General features: G+C 44.3%; 1 protein-coding gene across 1 annotated transcript; it reads right to left on the bottom strand.

The window, feature by feature from the left end:
• Positions 19,802–23,409, bottom strand: LOC8067749 (G-type lectin S-receptor-like serine/threonine-protein kinase LECRK4). The gene has a single exon (XM_002446093.2). The coding sequence runs from the start codon at positions 22,436–22,438 to the stop codon at positions 19,997–19,999; it is 2,442 nt and encodes an 813-aa protein (XP_002446138.2). The 5' UTR covers positions 22,439–23,409; the 3' UTR covers positions 19,802–19,996.

Raw genomic sequence — 24,291 nt, 5'->3', positions numbered from 1 at the left:
CTGATGAGCTTGGACGACGCCGTACGTCCAGTCCGCTGGGCGCTCCAAGATCAGACGGCCCGAGTAGGGAGGTAGGAGGTTGTCGTCGTTCCGCAGGTAGAACCATTGAGAGTCCCAACCGGCATGGTTGGTCGACAACCCTACCGGTATGTACTCCCGCGGCCGGTCCGTCTTCCCCGTCTTCTGCACCAGATTGAGGCAACCCGCTCGCACGGGTTTCCTCACGCCCGTGGTTCCGGTAGAAGCGTGAAACAGTTCGCCCCTATAGAGGTGGAGCCACAGCTCCCAGTGCGGCATCATCCCTAGGAAGCCCTCACAGACGGCGGCGAAGACCGCCGCCACGGTGATGGCGTTCGGGGAGAAGTGCTGCAGCTCCACCCCATAGTGAAAGCAGAGGGCCCGCATGAAGCGGCTTGGAGGCGCGCCCAGACCGTGGCGGTGGAACTTGGCGAACGACACCACGTAGCCCTCAGGTGGCTGAGGCGTCCTGTGGCTCGCTGGCGGCGCGATCCACTCCGGCGACGACAGCGAGGTGCGGCGGCGCAGCAGTCCCTCCTTCTCGAGCTCCAACAGCCGGCGCTCCGTCATCGACGACGGGCGCCAGTCATCGGCGGCGACGAGTCTTACAGGCATCTTGGCTAACGGGGTGGTGGGTTCGCTACGGCTCGAGGGGGCGTGTGCGCGTGAGATGACGAGAAAGCAAAGGCAGCGAAAGAACGAGAGCGAGAAGGCGGAAGGGAGAGGAACGGCGGTGACGCGACGACATATTTATGGGCAGCTGACCGCCAACGGACAGATCCGAGAAGTAAGGTAACTCCCCCCATAAATGCGCCGCCTGACAGCTCTCTCTTTCTCCTCACAGGCCGGACTCTCCGAATTCCTCGCCGATACGGTGTCGCAACGTCATCCGCCTAAAAAGACGCGCCCAACGGGCAGAAAGGCGAACCGCCACGACCATTTCCTTCCCTCGTAAGCCAGGGGACATAACCGCAAAAGTCTCGAGAGGTCGATGGCTGGCCCGCCGAAAGGGTTCGACAGCCGATCTCGAGCGCCAGAGTCAGGGATCCCCAGCGAGCGGTCGAAGATCGAGGCCCGCCTCGAGGGCTCGCTGGTGATGTTCAAGGTAGGGTCGAGACAGTCGAGAGGAATCCCCCCGAAGGGAGGCATCGAGCCGCTGGACTCTATCGAATGAGACCGGTATCCCCGACCAAGTCGACCCTGCTTTATGAGGACGCCTCCGGGCTACAGCTGACCCTCTCGAAAGGGGCACAGGTTCTCACTTGGACTACCCGCTAGGAACTCAATTTGGGATGAAAGACGCTCGCTCTATCGAGAGTACGTCGAAACCCACAGGCAAAAACGAGCCAGTCAGAACCTTCCACCGCTGGTGTCGAAAGCGTTTCTGCGAATTAGATAACATAACCCTCGAAGGAGTCAAAAACTCCTCCGAGGGCTCGGGGGCTACCCCACGGGGTCGCTCGCGCGCCCCCACGAAAATTCAACCGAAAATCAAAACCTCCATTCGAGCGCTAGCGCTCAAATGAAGGCTCGGGGGCTACTGTCGAGGGTATCGGTAAGGGGTACCCTCAGCGATGCGCATTATGAGATTGCCCGTACGAAGGTCGAGACCCTTAATTCGACGCCCTAGTCTTACGCATGCGCCGCCATCGACAGTCGCAGCCTCGAAGACGGAAATAGCGTCGAGCGAACCGGTCAGGGCTCGAGCAACGACTACCGTCGAAGACGGAAGCGGGCTCGAGCGAACCAAGAGACGTCGAGCGTTAGGACACTGTCCGCCGCCTGACGCGCGCACGCGGGCGGGAGCATTAAATGCACCTGACGCTTCCCCACCTAACACACAGGTCATGGGAGGCGTGATAGGGAGCGAGCTTCTGTCCCATCGTTCTTTTTGCAGCCTTCCCACCGAACGACCCAGGGCGTGTCAGGACGCGGGAAACAAGGATGGAACGTCTAATCGGGACCCCCTCGAGACACCCAAGGTCAGCGCTCCAGATATCAGCATATTACGCGGCGCCCGACCCTCGACCGAACGAGGTCCCTCCCCAGGGACAAGTCGGGCGTCGACTGACAACACCACAGCTGCTCCGCCAGATCCGCCGCCATGCCATATGAACAAGCGACCTCAGAACCAGCACAAGGCGGCTGGCAGGGCAGCTCGCAGGGGCACGCGTAATCATCACCAAGCTATCAGGATGGGACGGCTCGAGGCCATGCCGTACGGAAGCCTCGAGTAGGTCAGCGCTTCATGCAGCTATCGATCCCTACTCTAACATCTACGCATGTACCCTGTGTCTCTCCTTGGAGCTATAAAAGGAGGGACTCAGGAATAGAAGAGGGACATCCGAACACAGGAACACACTCGCGGTAGAGCTACACACTTCATATCACGCTTGTATTCGCCCCTGTACAAGCACTTAGGTGCAAGATAATACAAACTCTCTCCCCCCGCTGGACGTAGGGCCTTCTCTTGCCCGAACCAGGATAAATCTCTGTGTCTTCTTGCATCATCATCCGGAAAGGGGAGCACGCATATAAATTTACTCGTTGGTGTGACCCCCCCGGGGGAAAAACACCGACAATAGTTGTCTTGAAAACTTAGACAAGGTTTTGCAAAGATGTGAAGAAAAGCACTTAATCCTTAATTGGGAAAAATGTCATTTTATGGTTAGAGAAGGAATAGTGCTAGGACACTTAGTGTGTGAAAGAGGTATTGAGGTAGACAAAGCTAAAATTGAAGTAATTAAACAACTACCTCCACCTGTGAATATAAAAGGAATTCGAAGCTTCCTTGGCCATGCTGGTTTTTATCGTAGATTCATAAAAGATTTTTCATTTATTGCTAGACCACTTACTCTTTTGCTAGCCAAGGATGCTCCTTTCGAATTTGATGATGCATGTCTAACATCTTTCAATTTATTAAAGAAAGCACTCATCTCCGCACCAATCATTCAACCCCCTGATTGGTCGTTGCCTTTTGAAATTATGTGTGATGCTAGTGATTATGCTGTGGGGGCAGTATTAGGACAAACTAAAAATAAGAAGCATCATGCAATTGCTTATGCCAGTAAAACTTTGACAGGAGCTCAACTTAATTATGCAACCACTGAAAAAGAGCTTCTGGCTGTTGTCTTTGCCATTGATAAATTTAGATCTTATTTAGTTGGAGCTAAAATAATTGTTTACACTGATCATGCTGCACTAAAATATTTGCTCACTAAAAAAGATGCTAAACCTCGCCTGATTAGATGGATTTTATTACTCCAAGAATTTGACTTAGAAATAAAAGATAAAAAAGGAGTGGAAAATTCTGTTGCTGATCACTTGTCTAGAATGTATTTTAAGAGTCCACAGGAAACCCCCATCAATGATTCACTCCGGGACGACATGCTCTACGGGATTAACAGGTCTGACCCCTGGTATGCAGATATTGTTAATTTTATGGTTTCAGGGTATGTACCACCAGGAGCAAACAAGAAGAAGCTTATTCAAGAAAGTCGTTCACATATATGGGATGAGCCATACCTCTTCCGAGTGTGCTCTGATGGCTTACTCAGGAGATGTGTGACCACTGAGGAAGGATGGAAGATCATCGACAGATGTCATTCGTCACCATATGGAGGTCACTATGGAGCATTCCGTACACATTCAAAGATCTGGCAGTGTGGATTCTACTGGCCTACAATGTATGAAGACACGAAGCAATATATCAGAAGATGTGGGCCATGTCAAAGACACAGAAACATAAATACAAGGGATGCAATGCCACTCACCAACAACCTTCAGATTGAGCTCTTTGATGTCTGGGGAATAGACTACATGGGTCCATTTCCTCCATCAAAGAAATGTGAGTACATCTTGGTGGCAGTTGATTATGTCTCCAAGTGGGTAGAAGCATTACCTTGCAAGCATGCCGACAACGTCAGTTCAAAGAGGATGTTTGAAGAAATTATATTTCCAAGATTTGGAGTCCCGAGAGTAGTGATAAGTGATGGAGGAGCACACTTCATCGACAAACGCTTCAAGCAATACCTATCAAGACATGGAATCCGTCACAACGTCGCTACCCCCTATCATCCTCAGACAAGTGGCCAAGCAGAGACTTCCAACAAACAAATCAAGAATATTCTTCAAAAGACAGTAAATGAAATGGGAACAGCGTGGAAAGACAAGTTACCCGATGCACTCTGGGCATACCGGACAGCATACAAGACCCCAATTGGAATGTCTCCATACCAATTGGTATACGGGAAGACTTGCCATCTACCTGTTGAACTAGAGTTCAAAGCACACTGGGCCATAAAGAGATGGAATATGGACCTAGATGTTGCTGGAGATTATAGAAGAATGCAACTATCAGAATTGGAAGAATGGCAAGAGAAGGCATATCACAATTCAAAGATCTACAAAGAAAGAGTCAAGAGGTGGCATGACAAGAGAATCAAGAAGAAGGAGTTCACACCCGGAGATAAGGTATTACTTTTTAATTCCAGGGTGAAGCTTTTCGGGCATGGAAAACTCCGGAGCAAATGGGAAGGACCATTCAAGGTAATCAATTCATCATCCCACGGAGCTATCACACTTCAAAATAGCGAAGAAAACAAGTATGGGGGAGATCCCTCAACATGCCAAACACACTCCGACTACACCACTCCACCACTCAGGTACACACTCTGCACACTTTACTTTACACATACATTTATTTTGGATTATGCAGATTACTGTTTCCGACATGATAAATTAAAAGGATTAAAATATTTCCAATCATGATTAATCTCAATCTGTGATATTTCCTGAAAACTTGCAATTATTATAAAGTCATTTTAAAACCCTGTGCTACTTAAATCAATATGGAATATGTGATGGTAGAGTATGAGTTTCTTATTCTTGATATCATTGTTGCTTGGAGAATTTATTTCAAAATATTCAAATTCCTAGCTACCATCCTCAGTGTTTTATATGCCTGATAAAACTGAAATATTAAATATGATTATAAAAGCTATCTGCTCTGTATTGAGTTTGTTCAAAATGAGTTAGACCCTTGTTGAGAGATTTATCATGCTCCCAAGATCAAGACACTATTTCAGTAAGATTCACTCTTCCGAAGTATTATTGCATTAGAGGCATGGGCTATGCAAAAATAGAAGATATTTCGAGGAAATAAAAAGGAGCAAGTGCTCGACAACCTCGCAGAAAAAAATGGACAAGTGTCCGGCAGTAGAATTAGGGGTACCTCGGTATCCACTTAAAAAAAAAGAGAGAAAAGAGGAAAAAAATGATAGCCCATGGTCCCTCTAATAAGCAATATGCCAGCAAGAGATGACAAAGTTTTTAATTTCCAAAGTCTTTGATCTAAGAGTATGACATTCCCCTCCTCGGATCCCGTTTTGATCAGGCAATAAATGCAAAGTAAGAATGCTTGAGAATTTTTGCAAAATAAAACAGCCTCAGTGAGATATATATAAAAGATAATGAGTGATCTGAGAGAACCTATGAGGATCAAAGGTATGCTAACTTTCTTTCAAAAATATACAAAAGCTCCAAGTGGCAGGGTTAAGAAGAAAGGATCTTTACTCTTAATCATATACTTCCCTGACTATGGTACACAGTGGAATTTTTAACACCCTGCAATTGTAAAGAGAATGTTTTAAATGTTTACCCCAGATATTGTTCTTAACCATCCTTTTCTCGAGGACGAGTAAAAGCCTAAGTATGGGGGTATTTGTTGACGGTTCTTAAGTATCAATTTTAATTATCAAATAAACAAGAGAAAGGACCAATATGCAACTCACACCTAGAATTAGGGTTTGATCTGACAGAATTCCACGAGTTTTGTTGTTTATCTGTTTCTGCAGGGGGTTATCAGGAAATAAGGAAGAAAGGTCCACATGTCGGGATTACATAGAGATATCAACGCACCGCGCAATTTTACATCATCTAGAAGACTCCAGAAGCCACGAGACCGAAGCGGAGGCGAAGCTGGGCCAGGCCCAGGGCGCCCGCCCTGGTAGCCTGGGCGCCCGCCCCCCTGCTGGAGCCAATTCAGTACTCCTTCGCTCGGGATATTCCACCGACCTATTGGATCAAGAAAAACATAGTACCACCTCGGCTATCGACCCAAAAACGCATAGAAGGGGAGGACTATATAAGCGAGGCCCCCCTGGCCCCTGGAAGACATGGAGAAATTATCATAGAGACTGAGGGGTGCCCTCGAAGGAAAACCTCTTCTCTAATTAATATTTCTTTTTAGGCTTAGCAATCAATGTAAGGTAGAAATAGATCTTCTAGTTTCTACTAGATTGAGAGAGATAGAGTGGAGGTGTAGAGTGGAGGAAGCCCGGCCTGTCGGTGTCTACTCCAAGCTTGTACCTGCGGGATCAAGTTCTCCTAACCCGAAGCTTGCTCCTAGGATTCTTCAGTAATTCGACTTCTAAATTCTAGTAAGTTCTTGTTTTATTGTTCTTATGGTTTATGAGTTTACTTTAATCTCTTCGCGTAGAGTTTAGAGTAATCATTGCTGGCGTAAACGTGGTGTTTAGGCTGGGGTACTCATAGATATTCCCTGACTAGCTGGACCGTGGTAGTAGTGAGGAACGTGACAATTCCGAGCTACCTTTGTAGATCACATCTCGTTAGCAGGAAGGATAGGGTTTATAGGTGCGGGTCGAACATCCTTTGTGTTGTCTAGATTCCGTTAGCCTCCCCATTAGAACAATAGATCATCCTTACCAAGGTTAGAAGGAGACTATGGTTGCAGTCTTCTCTATTTATCACTCACATCGAAAGACATTCTTTGTGCCTAAAGGTTAGTAGTAATAGACCGGTTAGTCAGATGCACTCTTTCTCCTAGTGGTAAAAAAATAAATATGATACTCTGGATAATTTCCCGGGTGAAGTGCTCACCGATATCCGTGCGCTTGCGGATCAATTCCTTATTGCGTTCCCAAATATCAACAACACACATCATCAATATAGATCTCCACAAGCTTGCCGATGAACTCATGAAATATAAAATTCATGGCCCTTTGATAAGTAGCACCAGCATTCTTCAACCCAAAGGTCATGACTATCCATTCAAATAATCCAACATGACCAGGACATCTAAATGCGGTTTTTGGAATATCTTCCTCTGCCATGAATATTTGATTGTATCCTGCATTTCCGTCCATAAAGCTGATGACCCGATGACCAGCCGCAGCGTCAACCAATAGATCGGCAACAGGCATTGGGTATCCATCCATCGGCGTAGCTTTATTGAGATTCCTGAAATCAATGCACACCCGAAGCTTCCCGTTTTTCTTGTAAACCGGAACAACATTGGAAATCCATTCGGCATACCGACATTGCCGAATAAACTTAGCTTCAATGAGTTTGGTGATTTCGGCCTTAATATCAGATAGAATGTTAGGATTACATCGGCGAGCTGGTTGCTGATGTGGCTGAAATCCAGACTTGATGGGTAACCGATGTTCAACAATTGATCGGTCTAAACCAGGCATCTCGGTGTAATCCCAAGCAAAGCAATCTTTATATTCCTTTAACAAATCAGTTAATTGTTGCTTACAGTCAGGATCTAATTTAGCGCTAATAAAAGTAGGTCTAGGCTTATCACCACTACCTATATCTACTTCTACCAAATCATCGGCCGATGTGAATCCCTGGCCCAATTTTCCATCATCGGCGAATCTATCCATTAAAAACCGTCGTCAGAACCGACTGCTTGGATCGGTGGAATCTCGTAATCGGCAACTTTGAGAAAATCTTTCTCCCAAACTTCCCCTGAAATGCACCTAGTCCTCTCATAAGTATCTGCCTCTGCCGATGCAATAACATAAGAAGAATCTCCTGGGACAATCTCAATCTTGTCACCTACCCACTGAACCAAGCATTGGTGCATTGTGGATGGGATGCAACAATTGGCATGAATCCAATCTCTTCCCAACAATAAGTTGTAAGCACCTTTTCCACTGATCACGAAGAAAGTTGTCGGCAAGGTTTTGCTGCCGATGGTCAACTCCACACATATTGCCCCCTGGACTGGAGACACGTTTCCTTCAAAATCCTTGAGCATCATATCGGTCTTGGTCAAATCCTGATCCCCTTTCCCAAGCTTCCGATATACTGCATATGGCATAATATTAATAGCAGCTCCACCATCAACTATGATCTTGGTCATTGGCTGCCCATCAACCCTTCCTTTGATGAACAAAGCTTTGAGATGCCGCCTTTCATCATCGGCAGGTTTCTCAAAGATAGCTGTCATAGGATCCAGAGCCAACTGAGCTATCTGATCAGAAAACTCTAACTCATCATCACTGGATGGTGCAAGAAACTCCATCGGCAACATAAAGACCATGTTGACTCCTGCCGATGGACCTTCCCTCTTAGTGTCTGATGGCTGCTGACTTCCAGAATTCTCGCCTTTGCTTAGCTCCTCTTGCCTTTCACGTTGCAATCTCCTTTTCTGTGTCTTGGTTAATCCTTCAGGACACCATGGAGGAAGTGGTTTTTGCCTTGCCGCCGGGCGTCGGTTCTCCCTTGACTCCGTACGATGCGTGTTAGCATCTCTGCAAAATATGAACTCATCGGGAACCCGCGCATTAGCCATCTCCTCGAGCTCTTCCTGGTTCCTGGGAAAATATTGAACACGGTCACCAAGCCTATCGTGCACGCTAAGCCTGCCCCCCAGCCGATCATGAACTGACGCCCTTGCTCTGATTGGACCATTAAATCGCCGATCATCATCATGATAACGCCGATCGGTCCTATCGTACCGATCATAACCGTTGCACTCAGGGCAGTCTCTGACAGTAGGAAGCTTGATATTCTCCTCCCAACAATGGATGAAGAACAGACAATTCCAATGATCTCTGTGCCGATTCCACTCCTGTCGGCATCTTTCTTCCTCCCGTCGATAATCTTCTTGCTGGCGCCGATACCGATCCTCCCGTTGCTGCCAATTTTCTCGAGGCCTTCTATGAGTTATAACGATACCAGACCGAGGAGGCCTTCCTGAGCTAGTTCCTTCCTGGACCAAGCCCTTACTTCTTGCATCGGCAGTAGTAACTTGATGCTGAGGATCTACCGATGCACTCTTCTCAGCTGTCTCCGATGTTAAGACCTTGGCCTTCCTCTTTGCATCCAACATGTTTGTCGGGAAAGGATGTTGGTCTATCTTCATCGGCTTCTGGGCCTTGGAACTATTAAACTTGATTCTCCCAGACTCTATAGCCGATTGCAGCTGCTGTCTGAACACTTTGCACTCGTTGGTGTCATGGGAAGTTGCATTATGCCACTTGCAATATTTCATCCTCTTTAACTCCTCAGCCGATGGGATCACGTGATTAGGAGACAGTTTGATCTGACCTTCCTGAAGTAGAAAATCAAATATCTTATCGGCCTTAGCAGTGTCGAAAGCGAACTTTTCTGGTTCCCTCTGCCCAAAAGGGCAAGACATCGGCTTCTTGTTTTTTACCCATTCTGCCAAGCCGATGACTGGTTCCTCATCGGAATCTGAACTTGTTGCTTCATCAACAAACGACACCTTCTTGTTCCATGCCCTTTTGGGCTCAAAAGGCTTGATGTCTTGATCAGAAATCCTCTGCACTAAATGACTTAAGCTTTCAAACTCCTGAGAAGCGTACTTATCCCTGATGTGTGGCAACAAACCCTGGAAAGCCAAATCGGCTAGCTGCCGATCATCTAGAACCAGACTATAGCATTTATTCTTAACCTCCCGTATCCTCTGTACGAAACCTTCAACCGATTCATCATTGCGCTGTCTCAATTTGACCAAATCGGTGATCTTCTTCTCGTGAACTCCAGAAAAGAAGTACTTGTGGAATTGTTTCTCTAGATCGGCCCAAGTAATCACTGAATTAGGAGGTAATGATATGAACCAAGTAAAGGCCGATCCAGACAATGATGATGAAAATAGACGAACCCTCAATTCGTCCCTGTTACCAGCCTCTCCACATTGAATGATAAACCTGTTGACATGCTCCATGGTTGACGTGTCATCCTGCCCGGAAAACTTAGTGAAATCCGGTACCTTATACCGATGTGGAAGCGGGATCAAATCGTATGCGGGAGGATACGGTGTCCGATAAGAGTAAGTGTTGACCTTGGGTTTTATCCCAAATTGATCCCTCATTACTTCAGCGATCTTATCGGCCCAATATGCATCGGCATCCTGCCGATGGGGTGGCTGCGGGTCCGGCATCTGGTGGCGAACCCCCACGTGTCTGTTTGGGGCATGATCTGCATGGAACACTGGGTTGATCATCTGGCCCCCAATCTGCGGACCACCGAACTGCTGTCCACCGATTTGCTGCCCCCCGAGTTGCTGTCCGAAATTCATTGGCTGGTTGGGAATCCCCTGACCTTGGAACCCGGGATAGACCTGTCCTTGCTGGAACCCTGTAGTCTGATAACTCTGCTGGGGCGATTGTGGAAAGACTTGCTGTCCAAGCCATCCATTATTAGCGTTCATCGGCATAGGTGCTGCCGATGATTGGTAATTGGGTACCATCATTGAATTGACATACCCCGACTGTGCCGTAGACCTCTGTTGCATCAGCATTGAATCTGCAGATGCATTAGGCATTTGGAACATTGAATATTGAGGATTTCCAGTGTGAGGCCTTGCAGTAGTAGTTGTGGTATACCGAGGACTCTGGTTCACCGGCGCATTGGGAGGCGCCGATGTCATAGGAGTCTTGCCCCTCATGTCAGTTATTTGTGATGTTCCTGGTGTCAACTCTGGAGGCATACCGTAACCCCACCAGTTGGGAGGAGGAGTCAACCCTGACATTGCCGATGCCAACATATCTGTCGTCAGTTTATGCTGCCCAATTGAAGTCTGTGGGTTGGTTATCATCGGCACACATAATGCACCAGTAGTTCCCGATGTACTTGGAGGGACGGCAGATTGTGCACTTGCAGCCGTCAAAGCAGCCGATGGAGCCGTGACCTCTGGTGCCGTCGGCTGATGATGAGAGGGGCCCACATAATCTGGTGGGATTTGTCCTTCCTTGAAAGTTCTTGCCACGGCATTGAAAACCGTATTAGACAGTACACCAGCTTGGTTGATCAAAGCTCGGTTGATAGCGCTGTCAACCATATCTTGAAGCTTGCCAGGATTGGCTTCGAAGGTAATTTGTCGTGGTGCCGGCAATGCATCTTTCTGGACCACCTCGCCGCTCCTGTTTATGCTGAAAGACCTCAGGCATTGCAGCTTGAACTCTTCCATGGCTTGGGCAATAGCTTGCTTCTGCTCATCCTTGAGATTGGCCTCCGTCACGGGGATGACGTTCTCCTGATCGAGGTCAGAGATCGACATGTTGATATTGATCTTGAATCTTGTCCCACTGGGCGTGCCAAAAGATGTGTTGATGCAAAAACTGATCTGCAAACACAAAGGGCTAATACCCGATTCAAACGTTAAGGCGTGCCAGCCGATTTGACCTTACTATCGGCAAAGGTGATAACTCGAATACTTTAGTCCTGACAACAGCGATGCGCCCGGATGTCACGGCTAAGAGGTACTCACGCGGAACTCGAGAACACGCCGAGCTTAAGTCGACGAATTCCTAAGAACTTGTAATAAAAGGAAAAAGTATAACGAAGTCGTCGAAAAGTAAATGCTGGAATATGAGTAAAAACGTGTGTTTGATTGATTGATAGATTCCTTTCATTACAAGGCCCTAGGGTTCATATTTATACCCTGCTCAAAGAGCTACAATTAAACACGACTAGAATTCGAATTCCAAATTGCACGGAATCCGTATACAAAACAACTTAAATAAATAAGGAAATAACAAAACTATCTCCCGTGACGAACTAAAATTCTTCCATAAACCGATCAGCAGTTTCCGGACTCCTCCTCCGTATCATCGGCAGACTCCTTACCATGGTCATCGGCAGACTTCTTACCATGGTCATCGGCAGACTCCCCCATTATAGCCATTGACATAAACACATCACTGCCTGCGGACCTAGTCACATTCAACCTCTCCTTCATCGGCAACCATCCTCATCGGCAACTCACCCTGTAAACAGCATACTGCCACCTTATCCCGTTATCCTAGACACGTGCCCAAAAACGGTGTCAACACATATTCACCTCCCTAACTACTATCAATGAAGTTCAATTTATCCCCTTCGTCCTTGACAGTTGACACGGTGTCACTTTAGAAAAAGTTCTATCCAAAACCACCAAGCTGAAAAAAACAACAGTTTGAAAAGTTAAATGGGGTTAAAAAATGGTTTTATAAATAAATGGGAGAAATCGAAGTCACAAAAATTGAGAGGGTTAAAAGGACTTTTATTTTAAAAAAAGAGAAATACTATACTAGTACAAGATCAGACTGTTCGCTTAACCTTATCGACCAAATCTATCAATCGTTTAGAAATATTTTTCTCTGAAAACAAACCAGATACTTTCTTTCATACACAAACGAACGGGGGGCCATCACAAAATTGTTTAGACCCGATTTCCGTCGATTCCCGGCCACGGCAGAAACGCGCGCGCCAGCCGACCGGTCTGAAGAGACAAACGACGAGGCTGACCACGCCAACACTGACGACGGTTCAGCGGTCGTCGCCGGCGGTAATCTGGTGCTGCTTCCGACGTCGCTGTTCTGTTCACGGCGGCCGACTCGCTCGCTCGTGTTTCTCTCTTCCCATCTCTGTCTGCGTCTGCTACTAGCTAGCTACTTTCAACCATCGGGCGAGAATATCTACTCCATGGACGCATGCATCAGGAGATTCCCCTAAAAGCTAGCGGACAACAAGAGACGCCACGATCACCCGTGGATTGATTGCTTTCCATTGCTAGCAACGACGACGACGACCGCGCACGGTAGTTGCTTGTCAGATCAGGTTCAAATCAATTAGTTCCGTTCCTTTCCACACTTCGCAGTTTCTTTCTGCTCACGTCGATCGTTCGTACAAGGAATGGCTCTACATAAGAACGAATTTTACGACGCATTAAATATAGATAAAAAATAATTAATTACACAATTTATCTGTAATTTGTGAGACAAATCTTTTGAGTCTAGTTAGTCTATAGTTGAACAATAATCGTCAAATAAAAAAAAATATTACAGTACCCAAAAACTTTTCACTCAAAGAACTAAACAAGGCCTACACCTAGCACTAATCATAACCTTGGATTTTTCTTTAATTTAATTGCTAAATAGAAATAAGCTATCTCCAACTAAATCCATCAATTTACACATATTTTTTGTTTTACTTATAATGTTCTAGAGTGAGTTTCAGGATTTGCTTGGCACATGTAGTTGTGAGCTGTTTTTTCGCCAAATACTCTTTTTCAAAAATAACTTCATGGGTAAAGCTATTTTTCTTCTCCTCTCATAAAAATATGAGTTAAGATAAAGCTGAAAAAATAGCTTATCCTAACTCTGTCCTTCGTTTCTTTCTTTCATCCATACATGAAGCTGCTGCTGAAGCTATTTTGCCATATATTTTTTTTAAAAAATAGATCAATTTTACTGAAAGTTGCTCATGAAGCTTATTTCTAAAAAAAATTACTAGTAAAGCTGAGGTGTGCTAAAAAGAGTCTAAAACTTCAATGGAATTCCTGGCTAAAAATACATGTTTGAGAAACTGAAATCGTCTTTTTGATAAATAAATCAAAGGCCTTGTTTAGTTCATCCCAAAAACCCAAAACTTTTCAAGATTTCCCGTCACATCGAATCTTGCGGCACATGCATGAAGCATTAAATATATATGAAAATAAAAACTAATTACACAGTTTATCTGTAAATCACGAGACGAATATTTTAAGCCTAGTTACTTTACGATTGGATAATATTTGTTAAATAAAAACGAAAGTGCTACAATGTCATTTTTTTTTAAAATTTTTTAAAACTAAACAAGGCCAAAGAAGAATAACAATGGAAAAAGGAAATTCTAAAGAGGTCGACTCTGTTTCTTGCCGTTTCTAGGCCTCACCTCATCTGGGCCGCCGCCGTTATGTGCAGTGGGCCAGGCGTCTCCTCCTCGAGGTCTCCCCTCCCCACGCCAATGGCCGCCGCCCGCCGCCGTCCCCCCATCCTCCCCTCTGCCCTCCGCCACTACGGCCGCCCGTTGCAGCGGGACAGTTTTAGACGACCCTTCCCGCCTTCCAAGACCACCCACCTCGTTCCAAGCAGCAGAGCCCTTCGCTGCCTCCTTCCGTCTGCCCGCCGCCGCTCCTTGTCCTCTACTCCGCTCCCCTCCGACTCCGAGGCAAGTAGATCCTCCGTTCGCCGGGCCGCCACGGTTCTCGTAGTCATTTGTATTTTTGGCCACAGTGAGTATGTAGGAATAGTACTTGTTTAAATCAATCGAATCAAGGAGCATAATCTGTCTACTGATAGATTGGCACTAAACTGAGGCCTTGTTTAGATCCAAAAAGTTTTTGGATTTTGACACTGTAGCAATTTCGTTTTTATTTGACAAATATTGTTCAATTGTTCAATCATAGAGTAACTAGGCTTAAAAGATTTGTCTCACGATTTACAAGTAAACTGTGCAATTAATTTTTGTTTTTATCTATGTTTAATGCTCCATACATGTGACACAAGATTCGATGTGACAGGGAATCTTGAAAAGTTTTACGTTTTTGCGGTGAACTAAACAAGGCCTGAATGTTGCTGGTGGAATTTTAGGTTTGTCGTTACCTGTTAACCTTATATTTCAGTGTGCACTTGTCATTTTCCATGGCAAATAGGAATGTAAATGCTTGGTGCCCCCTCTCCCTTTTCTTCCTTCTGAGTTTTCTTTTCTCTCTCTTGGAATACGCTTAATTTATTAGGAGGAGGATATTTGCTCTTCTAATATTTAAAAGCATCTAGTGACAAAGGTACACCATGAAAACAGCTTTTCTAATTTTCTGGGTAGTAAAATACTATGCAAGAAAATACCACTCTCTAGATTTATCATATACATACAACATATGTTATGATTTTTTTGATGCCCAATGGTCAGGACATCATGCATTTATAGGCATCGGTGTTTGTTATACTGGAGCCTCAGCCTCTCAAAAGACGCAGCATTGTCTCCTTTTCTATTGCACAGAATGTTTCACATAGTGAGGTTCAAGCATATGCATATTAAGGCCTTGTTTAGTTCCAAATTTTTTTGGGAAATGGACACTGTAGCACTTTCGTTTGTATGTGATAAATATTGTCCAATCATAGACTAAATAGGCTCAAAAGATTTGTCTCGCAAATTACAGGCAAACTATGTAATTAGTTATTTTTTTTATCTATATTTAATGTTCTATGCATGTGTCGCAAGATTCGATGTGACGGGGAATGTGAAAAGTTTTGCAAAATTTTCTGGGAACTAAACAAGGCCTATATTCCTATTGCATACACAGATGCATAATTCATGCAAGTTATTTGCATGAAAACATGAGTGCCTGAGTACCATCATTCAAATGCTTTTTATAGGCATGTATGTCTAATGATCTATAGCATTCTCTTGCTGCATACTGGAACTTATTTATCAAGCTGGACATTACAGAAGTGAACTGATTAAGTAGGATGAGGATTTAGGAGGCGTTGAATTTGCACTACTCCATTATACAATTATGTCACCTACCTAGCCTTAGAGTTCTCTGGAGGGTTAATCGCAGTGCATTGTATCATATACATTAAATGAGTGCCATGTAAGGTTTTTTGATGGCATGCCACATGATTAAAGAATTGAGAGAAGAAAGCTATATCATCATGGTTATACAATTGGGCTTGATATCCAGGATTAACAATTGTGTTCGCATTTTTTTGTCCACTTTTATAGACACAAACGTGGGACAACCAAAATTATTTTGAATGTCCTAGGAAACAACAATATTATGCAGTGCTTTGTAGGAGTTGTTTCTACACATCTTTTTAATGATATCCTAGTGACATGGCCGTTGTGGTCTCTTGGATTTGGATATAACAGTGCACTAGGAATAGCCCAACTGACTAATTTAATGCTACTGTATTCTTTCTGTGAATTTAATGTTTAACCACATATAGGTATAGTGCAATTTCTGGGAAGGTTGACTACTAATGTGAACATTGTTATGTTGAGAAACGTCTGCCACAGCTTGCGCTAAAGTTGGTCTGATAAATTATTTGTGATGAATTTGCATCATCACTGTTTCAGATTGTCCAATCAAGCCCTCAAAGTCCACTTTTGTTGATTTGATCCACTTATTATTCAATTTTCTGTAATCAAGCCCTTCGATTCTGTTTTTTTTTCTAGAAATTTATTTCTTAAATGACAATACAATGACCTCCAACTCCAATGTGTAGCCTTTCCTAGACATTTGTTTTCTTAAACAAACTGTTGTCATTAGCAATGTTTTCTGGTCGGCTGATCGATCCTGGTCGACCTGGGACCAACCAGGCGATTAATCGCGATTAATCAGCGACCAGGTCGATTAATCGACCCTGGTCGTCGTCCAGGCATATCAGCTGGTCGACCTATATATATACCTCTATATATACACTATATTATACACAATAAAGGAAGCATCAAGACTGCATTAGTGTAAACCAACATTCCTCTTCATCTTCAACTTGTGCTGGCGCCTCTAGAACAGTCCTTGAACTCTTTTTGATGTAAACCAACATCTCCTTAACTATTTCTGGAGAACTGGGACAACCAACAGCATCTCCATACCCCCCACATATCTGCCCAGTCAAAAAAGCCCAAAAACAGAGCACAAAACCTGGTCGTCCATGTCCTAATCGGACGATTAATCGCGATAAGTGGACGACTAATCGGACGACCAGGTTTCTGGTCGACCTGGTCGGGTTGGACCTCCTAATCGAGCACTCCTGACCGACCAGGACGATTAATCGCGATTAATCGGACGACCTGAAAACATTGGTCATTAGGCCTGTATTTGAAAGGAACTTCTACTAATGTAAGGTGATTGATATTCTTACACCATAATTTAACTTGGTATAAGGAGCAATTGTTGCATTTTTTTTTCAATGTAAAGTTAGCACATAATGTTTTTGGGTGTGGTTGGGGGGCCTTTATGCAACAATTAAGAGTGTTAGTTGTAGTGGAAAACAATATATTTCACATGAAAGAATTCTGTAGTAATCGAGGCTTGAGAATGAATTGTGCTTGAATGGTGCTGCATCAGCATCTTGTTTTCATTTTTCAATGGAAAGCTAGTGTGACCAAAGAGTATGTTCTCAGTATGAACCTCTAGCAGCAGTGAGAAGAATATGCTCTAGAATAATTATTTGAAATTGTGCACGATATTGTTCTAGTGACCAGCATCCTTATTTTTATATACTTCTTGACACATCCAAAGCCAAGTATGGCTGGACTGAAGGGGTTTCTGTCATGCCGTATTTTTTCCTTGAACATGTATATTAAACAAGAAAAGAGGGTATAAGAAGTTAAGAACCCAACCAAAACACAAACCACACACTCAAGCTTTCAGGTTACATTCATTCCTTTGAGATACAAAATAACACGACCATGACCTAGAACACCTAAACAACTGCATGCCGTTTCATTAAGGGAAGGGAAGATTTGGGTGAAGGTTGCGTCAAGGTGATCCTCTGTCTCCGATGACCTTGATGCAGCCCTTGTGACAAGGATGTTGTAATATCGATTCTCCATTCTTGAAAGCTTGATTTGTTTTTTCCCCCTCTTGAACATGCAGTAGAGCTGTGTCATTTCATTAAGGGAAGGGAAGAATTGGGTCCACGGCACACCCAAACTCAACACCCACACCACCATTGTTCTAGAACAGGAATGCCAGTCTAAATGGAGAAAGGAACGACCAGGCTGCCACATGAACACAATGGTAAAATACTAAACTGCCATCAGAACCTGAAGGTGTTTGGCACCAGCAGCACACCGCACCATGCATTCCTCAGAAAATAATCTTAGCACAATTGCAGGCACCTCCCTGTTAAACAGACAGTGGTGCTTCCAAATCTCCCAAGCTACCAGAATCATCATCAGAAACTAAAGCTCGATTTGTTACACTGCCAATCGTCAAGAAAACTTATAAACTTAGGACACTAGTGTTGGAACTTCTAAGGTTGTGAGAGTGGATCAATATTTTTACTATAATTGTTCGAAGTGGAAAATTTTTAATCCTTGTTCCTAATAAAATTTCATTTCTGTTACTGGTGAAGTATTTGGCTTTGTTCCCTTTATTTTAGCAGATAAATGCATCAGGCTGCAATCCTGCATGGTGGAAACAAGTGAAACTGTCTTCTGTAATACAAACATGTAAAGGACATAGCACTTCCAAACTAACTTCGTTTTTTCTAGAATTAAAAAAAGGCAAACATAGAACTTATCCCAATTTATTCTTAAATTATGCTTGTGTTTCATTTCCCGTAGGGAGTTGAAGGCTTAATAAGCTCTTGATCTCAGTGCATTGTGCATGTATGTCATGGATCTGAGGATTGATGGTAAGACGCTCATCTTACTCCCCCTTGGGCTCTTCCATAGTCATGTGAGGAGGCCAATGGATAATGATTGCAGTAAATCTCACTGGCCACTGCCTCAAGTCAACTCTCCTAACAAAAAAAAAGCAAAACTCGACCTGCGGGGGGTAAGACAGCCCCCGGGCGTTGCATTAAGAAGAAGACCTTCTCACGCAGGTCGAGAAAATCCCTGAATCCCTGCCCCACCCATACACAGCGGTACCGTAGCCCATGTGAGAACGACCACGAATGGGACCGGGCCTTAGACCTGTGCTTTGGCATGGGACAGACGAGGAGATTTTTTAACATTAGCCTGAAAATTCGCTCCCACGGGGAGTCGAACTCAGGACCTAAGGAGTGCCGCCGGGTTCCTCTAACCAACTGGACTAGAGGCCCTTTGGCAATTCTCCTAACAATTATGGATAGAATCATCAAGTCACAAACCTAAATAACCAATAGATGATATACCACATACAAGTAACTAATTTGTTCTTGGAAAATAATTTATTTTAAGGAAACAGGTATTCAATTTGGGAAGATGAAGCCTTCCTAATATATTTACTACAGTCTGTTATGGCCGCAGACAATATTGCTTTTCTTTTTTGCGATGAAAGAATAATTATATTAAATAATGGTTGGATACATGAACACGTTACAAGCATTCTGGATTACATAAATATCCAGAAAATGATTTTCATCTAAATTGTACCCATGTTGTGAATAGCTCCAGATCTCAAAACCAAACCTGTACAACGCTTTGCAGTATGGATGACCACACAGGCAAACACTCGGCAAAAGGCCTGAGAACAGATGCCCAACGAACGACGGCCAACATTCATGTAGGTGGAGTTGAGAAACTTCTTCTTTCTGGTGTCTTCCTTCTTCTTTCTGCCACCGAAGAATGAGGAAGACTGATCTGAAACTTATTCTCCCTAGTCCTTCATCATGGCTAGATCTAACCACAATAAAATGGAGTAGAGACCGGATAAAATTATTCTATAGCAGCGACACCATCTCCACCTTGATGTCGCCGCCCGGAAATAAAAGTCCCCATGTGGGGATTTCAACGCCGTAGTTGTTGCCTGCATCTTCAACAAAGCCGCCATGGAGAAAATGATTCCACCCTGCTCTCTCCCTGTCACCGGAGAGGAGGAAATAAATCCCCAAAACCAAGAATCTTGGCATGGAGAGACCTTAATCCTAAAAATTCGACTAGGAAAAACTTATTAAAAACGATGGATCCCCACTCCCTCTAGCCTCTGGCGATATGCCGGAGGAGGGAGGGAGGGGGACCAGCGGTGATGGAGACGGAGCGGTGGCGGCGGCGGCACTTGAAGGATACTCCCGTTCGCATTTCGTTCCGCAGACAGTACTGCTGCGCTCTTTACAGTACACATAATAACACTACAGTATCAGCAGACGTAACTTTCAGTAGATATCTGTATCTAATTTCCCACACAATTTTATTGCTTCATACATATACTAATATATGACAATATGCAGGAGTGATGCTATGCCAGTGTACTGACAAAGGAAGTAGGATCAGGAGGGCTTGGGACTGCAGCTGCTTCATCAAGCATTTGTGTCACCTTCCGCATTGTAGGTCTCATAGTTGGGTCCTCCTGAAGACACCACAATGCCACTGCAACAAACCTTTCCACGTTCTTCAAATCAGAAATTGCTTCATCATCACCCTCCACCAGAAAATCAATTCTGCCACACCTATAACAGTCATTTGCCCAGTCAGTCAGTATTTTTTGATCCTCCTCTGCAGCCTCCAATTCAACATTCCGTCGACAACAGACAAGCTCCAACAGGATGACCCCAAAGCTGTAAACATCCACCTTGGCAGTGATACCGATGTTCTTAAACCACTCAGGGGCAACATATCCTCGGGTACCCCGAATACCTGTATTTGTTTGTGTCTGGTTGGTTCGGAGCAGTTTGGCTAAGCCGAAATCTGAGATCTTTGCTGTGAAGTCGCCATCGAGAAGGATGTTCTGGGGCTTTATGTCACAATGGATAATCTGTGTGCTGCATTCCTCATGTAAGTATAGCAGCCCCCTTGCCACCCCGAGAGCAAGCTGAGCTCGAATATTCCACTGAAGCTTGGTATCACCAAATAAGAATCTGTTGAGTGATCCATTGGTCATGAATTCATACACTAGTAGTCTTTCTTTTCCTTCATTGCAGAATCCTAGCAACCTGACCAAGTTCTTGTGGTGCGTCCGACCAATAGTTTGGACTTCACTGGTGAACTCCTTCTCTGTTTCATGCTCAAGCTTGTCAATTTTTTTGACAGCAATGTGGGTACTGAGATCATCTTGTAGCTGGCCCTTGTACACAATACCAGAGGCACCTGTGCCAATCACTTTCTGGAATCCACCGGTTGCCTTCTCAAGCTCAGTATAAGTGAAGGCTTTCAAGGGCAATCCTATATTGTTTGGTGACTGCATAGATGGGACTTCTTTTATGGTGATGGTACAGTAAGTACCAAAGAGTATTATGGAAATCAGCAGAATGTTCACCAAGACAGAGCTTCCCAAAAACAATGAACTTCCAATGATCCAATTCTTCTTGTCTTTCTTCCATTTGTTCGAAGCAATGATCTCAGACTGTGTACCATTGTTCTTTCGTACCTTGATGTAAACTGTCCTCTGCACATCATCCCCCATATGGCCATTTGACAAAGGCATCTTCTTCTTCCAACATGTATTGTCTTCATCATGGAACACAGCAAGGGCACAGAAACAATCTGTCATACAGAGTTTCTGACACTGATCTGCAGTAATGGGGCTATACTGCTCATAGTCAGACAGTGGCCAATCAACATGGCTCACCGGTATCAACTTAAACTGCATCATGACCGCTGCTTCATCCAAGTCGCAACTTTGTGGCTCGAAGTCTGGTTTGCAGCCTATATACTTCCTCTTGTCATCAATAAATGAGTACTGCTCTGGGCACATGCAAGTACTCAGGTTGTTTGTCCCACTCCATATGCAATAACTGTTAAAACCGCAAATACCGCTTCCAACATTTGTCAGCTGTGCATCACAGATATTTGGGGGCTTGAAGTCCACTACTGACCATTCCTGATTACTCTGGTTGCTGGCTTTCTTTGGGTACATATATTGTCGGAAAACACCATCAGGATCAAGTGTGGCACGAAGGTAGTAGTTTGCTATGGAGCTGATGACCCAAGATGTGATTTCACTTTGGTTGCCGATATATATCACACCAGTCGCATTGAATACCAGATTTGTGGTGTTCACATCCATGGACCAATATGGATCATATTGGTGACCGGAGGGCACAGCAACAGTATAAAGAGACACACCAGTACTTTGCAGGTCAAGGAGGAAGCGGCCATTGGAGTAGTCGGTGGGGATGATCCGACTGCGGAGACTCATTCCAGTGGTGAGCACCTGAGTGGGCAGGATGGTATCTGTAGGGTTTTTGAAGCTCCCCCATTTGGTAGAGCCATCTGAAGCAACCAGTACAAAGTTTCCAGAATCGAGCATGGCAGCGTAGGATGCACCCACAATTTGGGGATTCCATACCTCTGTGCCGGTGGAGTCCTGGAGCGAGAGCGCCCCATTGGAGTTGAGCAGGAGGCGTGAACCGGATGAAACTTGCACCGGCGCTGGATCTGAATCAGTGGTCTTGGCATACCAAGCCACTGTCTGGTCTCCGATCTTGTTGAACCAGACGGCGAGCAGGTAGAAAGAGGTGTTACCCTCGATGGGCCGGAAGCCGAACGCGAAGTCGCCGGATGGAGAGAGCCACGAGGTGCTAGGCCCTTGGGGTGTCAAGGAGGAGTTCAAGGTGATGTTCTGTTGAGCTTGAAGGGGAGTAGAGGACAGCAGCAGGAGCAAGGACAAGAGAAGGAGAGCTGCCATCGGTTCTTTTGGTTTGGCTCTGAGTTCCTGCGTTTGGTGGCCCAACATATGCATCTCTTTGTTTCAGGACTCAGGACTTTTGGTTGACTTGACCTGACAGTGGTTGGGTCATCGGAACCTTCATAACATTATAAAGCAACTTTGAACTGGTCAATTACGACAATTGGTCCCTGTGACTATTTCGCGATGGATGTAGTTAATTGGTTGATGTGATTGGTTATGGAAGTTTGCAAGTGTTTGAAGGTGCTCCACTTCTAGCAGTCTGATTTTTTCGCATGCTTAAAAGTTCTATGGAAGAGAAGACTTTGTTTTTCCTGTGGTTAAATTTACGATTGTGTGGAGGCAGGTGCATAATGTCCAGATTTGCACAATGACTACTTGTCCAAATTCCAACCTATACACCGGACGGCGGACGCTTCCAGTTATGCTTTTTCAGAAGCATGGTCATGGTTAGTTCTTACCGTGAGGGTCATGCTTGGTGACTGATTTTCAATCACGATCAGATTGGAACAAAGTTGGAATTGTATAGGAGGAAATTTTGGTTACTTGTGGCCAGTTTCCTTGGGTGCGTTATTTTCTGAATTTTCTCTACAACATATGCTCTCTTAAAGAAGTATGTATTTTGTTGTAAAAAAAGTACGTATTTTTCATGGTTGACAAATTTTCGTTCTCGATTTTCATGAGTGTATGGTTCATTTTTTTTTGAGTGTATAGGTTCATATCGTTTGTCTCATGTTGACTGAGACGTTCACTCTTTATGCTGTCGACTGGCCCATAACAATAAGGACTACCGCGCCGGCATTAGACAGGAACGTGCCACCAGCTTGCCGCGTTAGAGGGTCAACACTGGCACTGGTTCTTCTGTCATGAATGAAGGCTACAGCCTACTATCTTAGGGGGTGTTTGGTTAGAGAGGATATAGTTAACAGGTAGTGTAGCATTTTTATTTTATTTGACAATTAGTGTCGAATCATGAATTAATTAGTATATCGTGCGTGAGTCCAAACATTTAATGTGACGAGAGTTTTAAAAAAACAGGAGCAATCAAACAAGGCCTAATTAATCCAAGGCAATGCAACTAAGCTTTTTTTGTCTAACGCCTTTTGTGTGTGTGTAAGAGCGACTGTGTTTAGAGCGGTTGTGGATGTTGGTTTATGTCATGCCACTTAAATTCGAGTCTTATTCGATGCGATTTGGGCTTTTTTTTTTTCCACAGAAGTAGCTTCTTCTACATGAGAGCCAAGAGGTGCAGGCCCTAGGGTGTTTTTCTGTTGAGCCTGCAGAGGAGTTGAGGACAGCAGCAGGAGCTAGGACAGAAGGAGAGCTGGCGTGGGTGGGTTTCTTTTGGTCTGGCTCTCGGGCCTTGTTTAGTTTACGAAATTTTTTAGTTTGGCTAATGTAGCATTTTTATTTGTATTTAGTAATTATTGTTCAATTATAGACTAATTAGAGCAACTCCAAGAGAAGAGCTGTACATGTTATGTATTATATATTTGGTTATTTTGAAAGAGAAAAGAGAGCAGCTATTGTATTTAGTTTGCTAAAATAGCAAGTCATCTATCCCGGAGTTCTCGCATGGTAAATATAGCTTGCATGTCCCGCTAGCCATATGATTTGCCGTATAGAAAGACTGTTGGAGATTTTTGTTTTTTTACATGATTTTCTATTTTTGAGGTTGGCTAAATCTTGAATTTAGCCATTCATTTTTATCAACTCTCTTGGAGTTGCTCTTAGGCTCAAAAGATTCGTCTTGCAAATACAAATAAGTTGTGCAATTAGTTATTTTTGTTATCTATATTTAATGCTCTATACATGCGTACAAAGATTCGATGTGACGGAGAATTTTGAAATTTTTTAGATGCAATTTTTTTTAATTTTGACACTATAACATTTTCGTTTGTATTTGA

This window comes from Sorghum bicolor, chromosome 6 (genome assembly GCF_000003195.3).
Source record: "Sorghum bicolor cultivar BTx623 chromosome 6, Sorghum_bicolor_NCBIv3, whole genome shotgun sequence".
In the NCBI taxonomy this organism is placed as follows: Eukaryota; Viridiplantae; Streptophyta; class Magnoliopsida; order Poales; family Poaceae; genus Sorghum; species Sorghum bicolor.
This window is presented reverse-complemented; position numbering and strand designations above follow the sequence as displayed.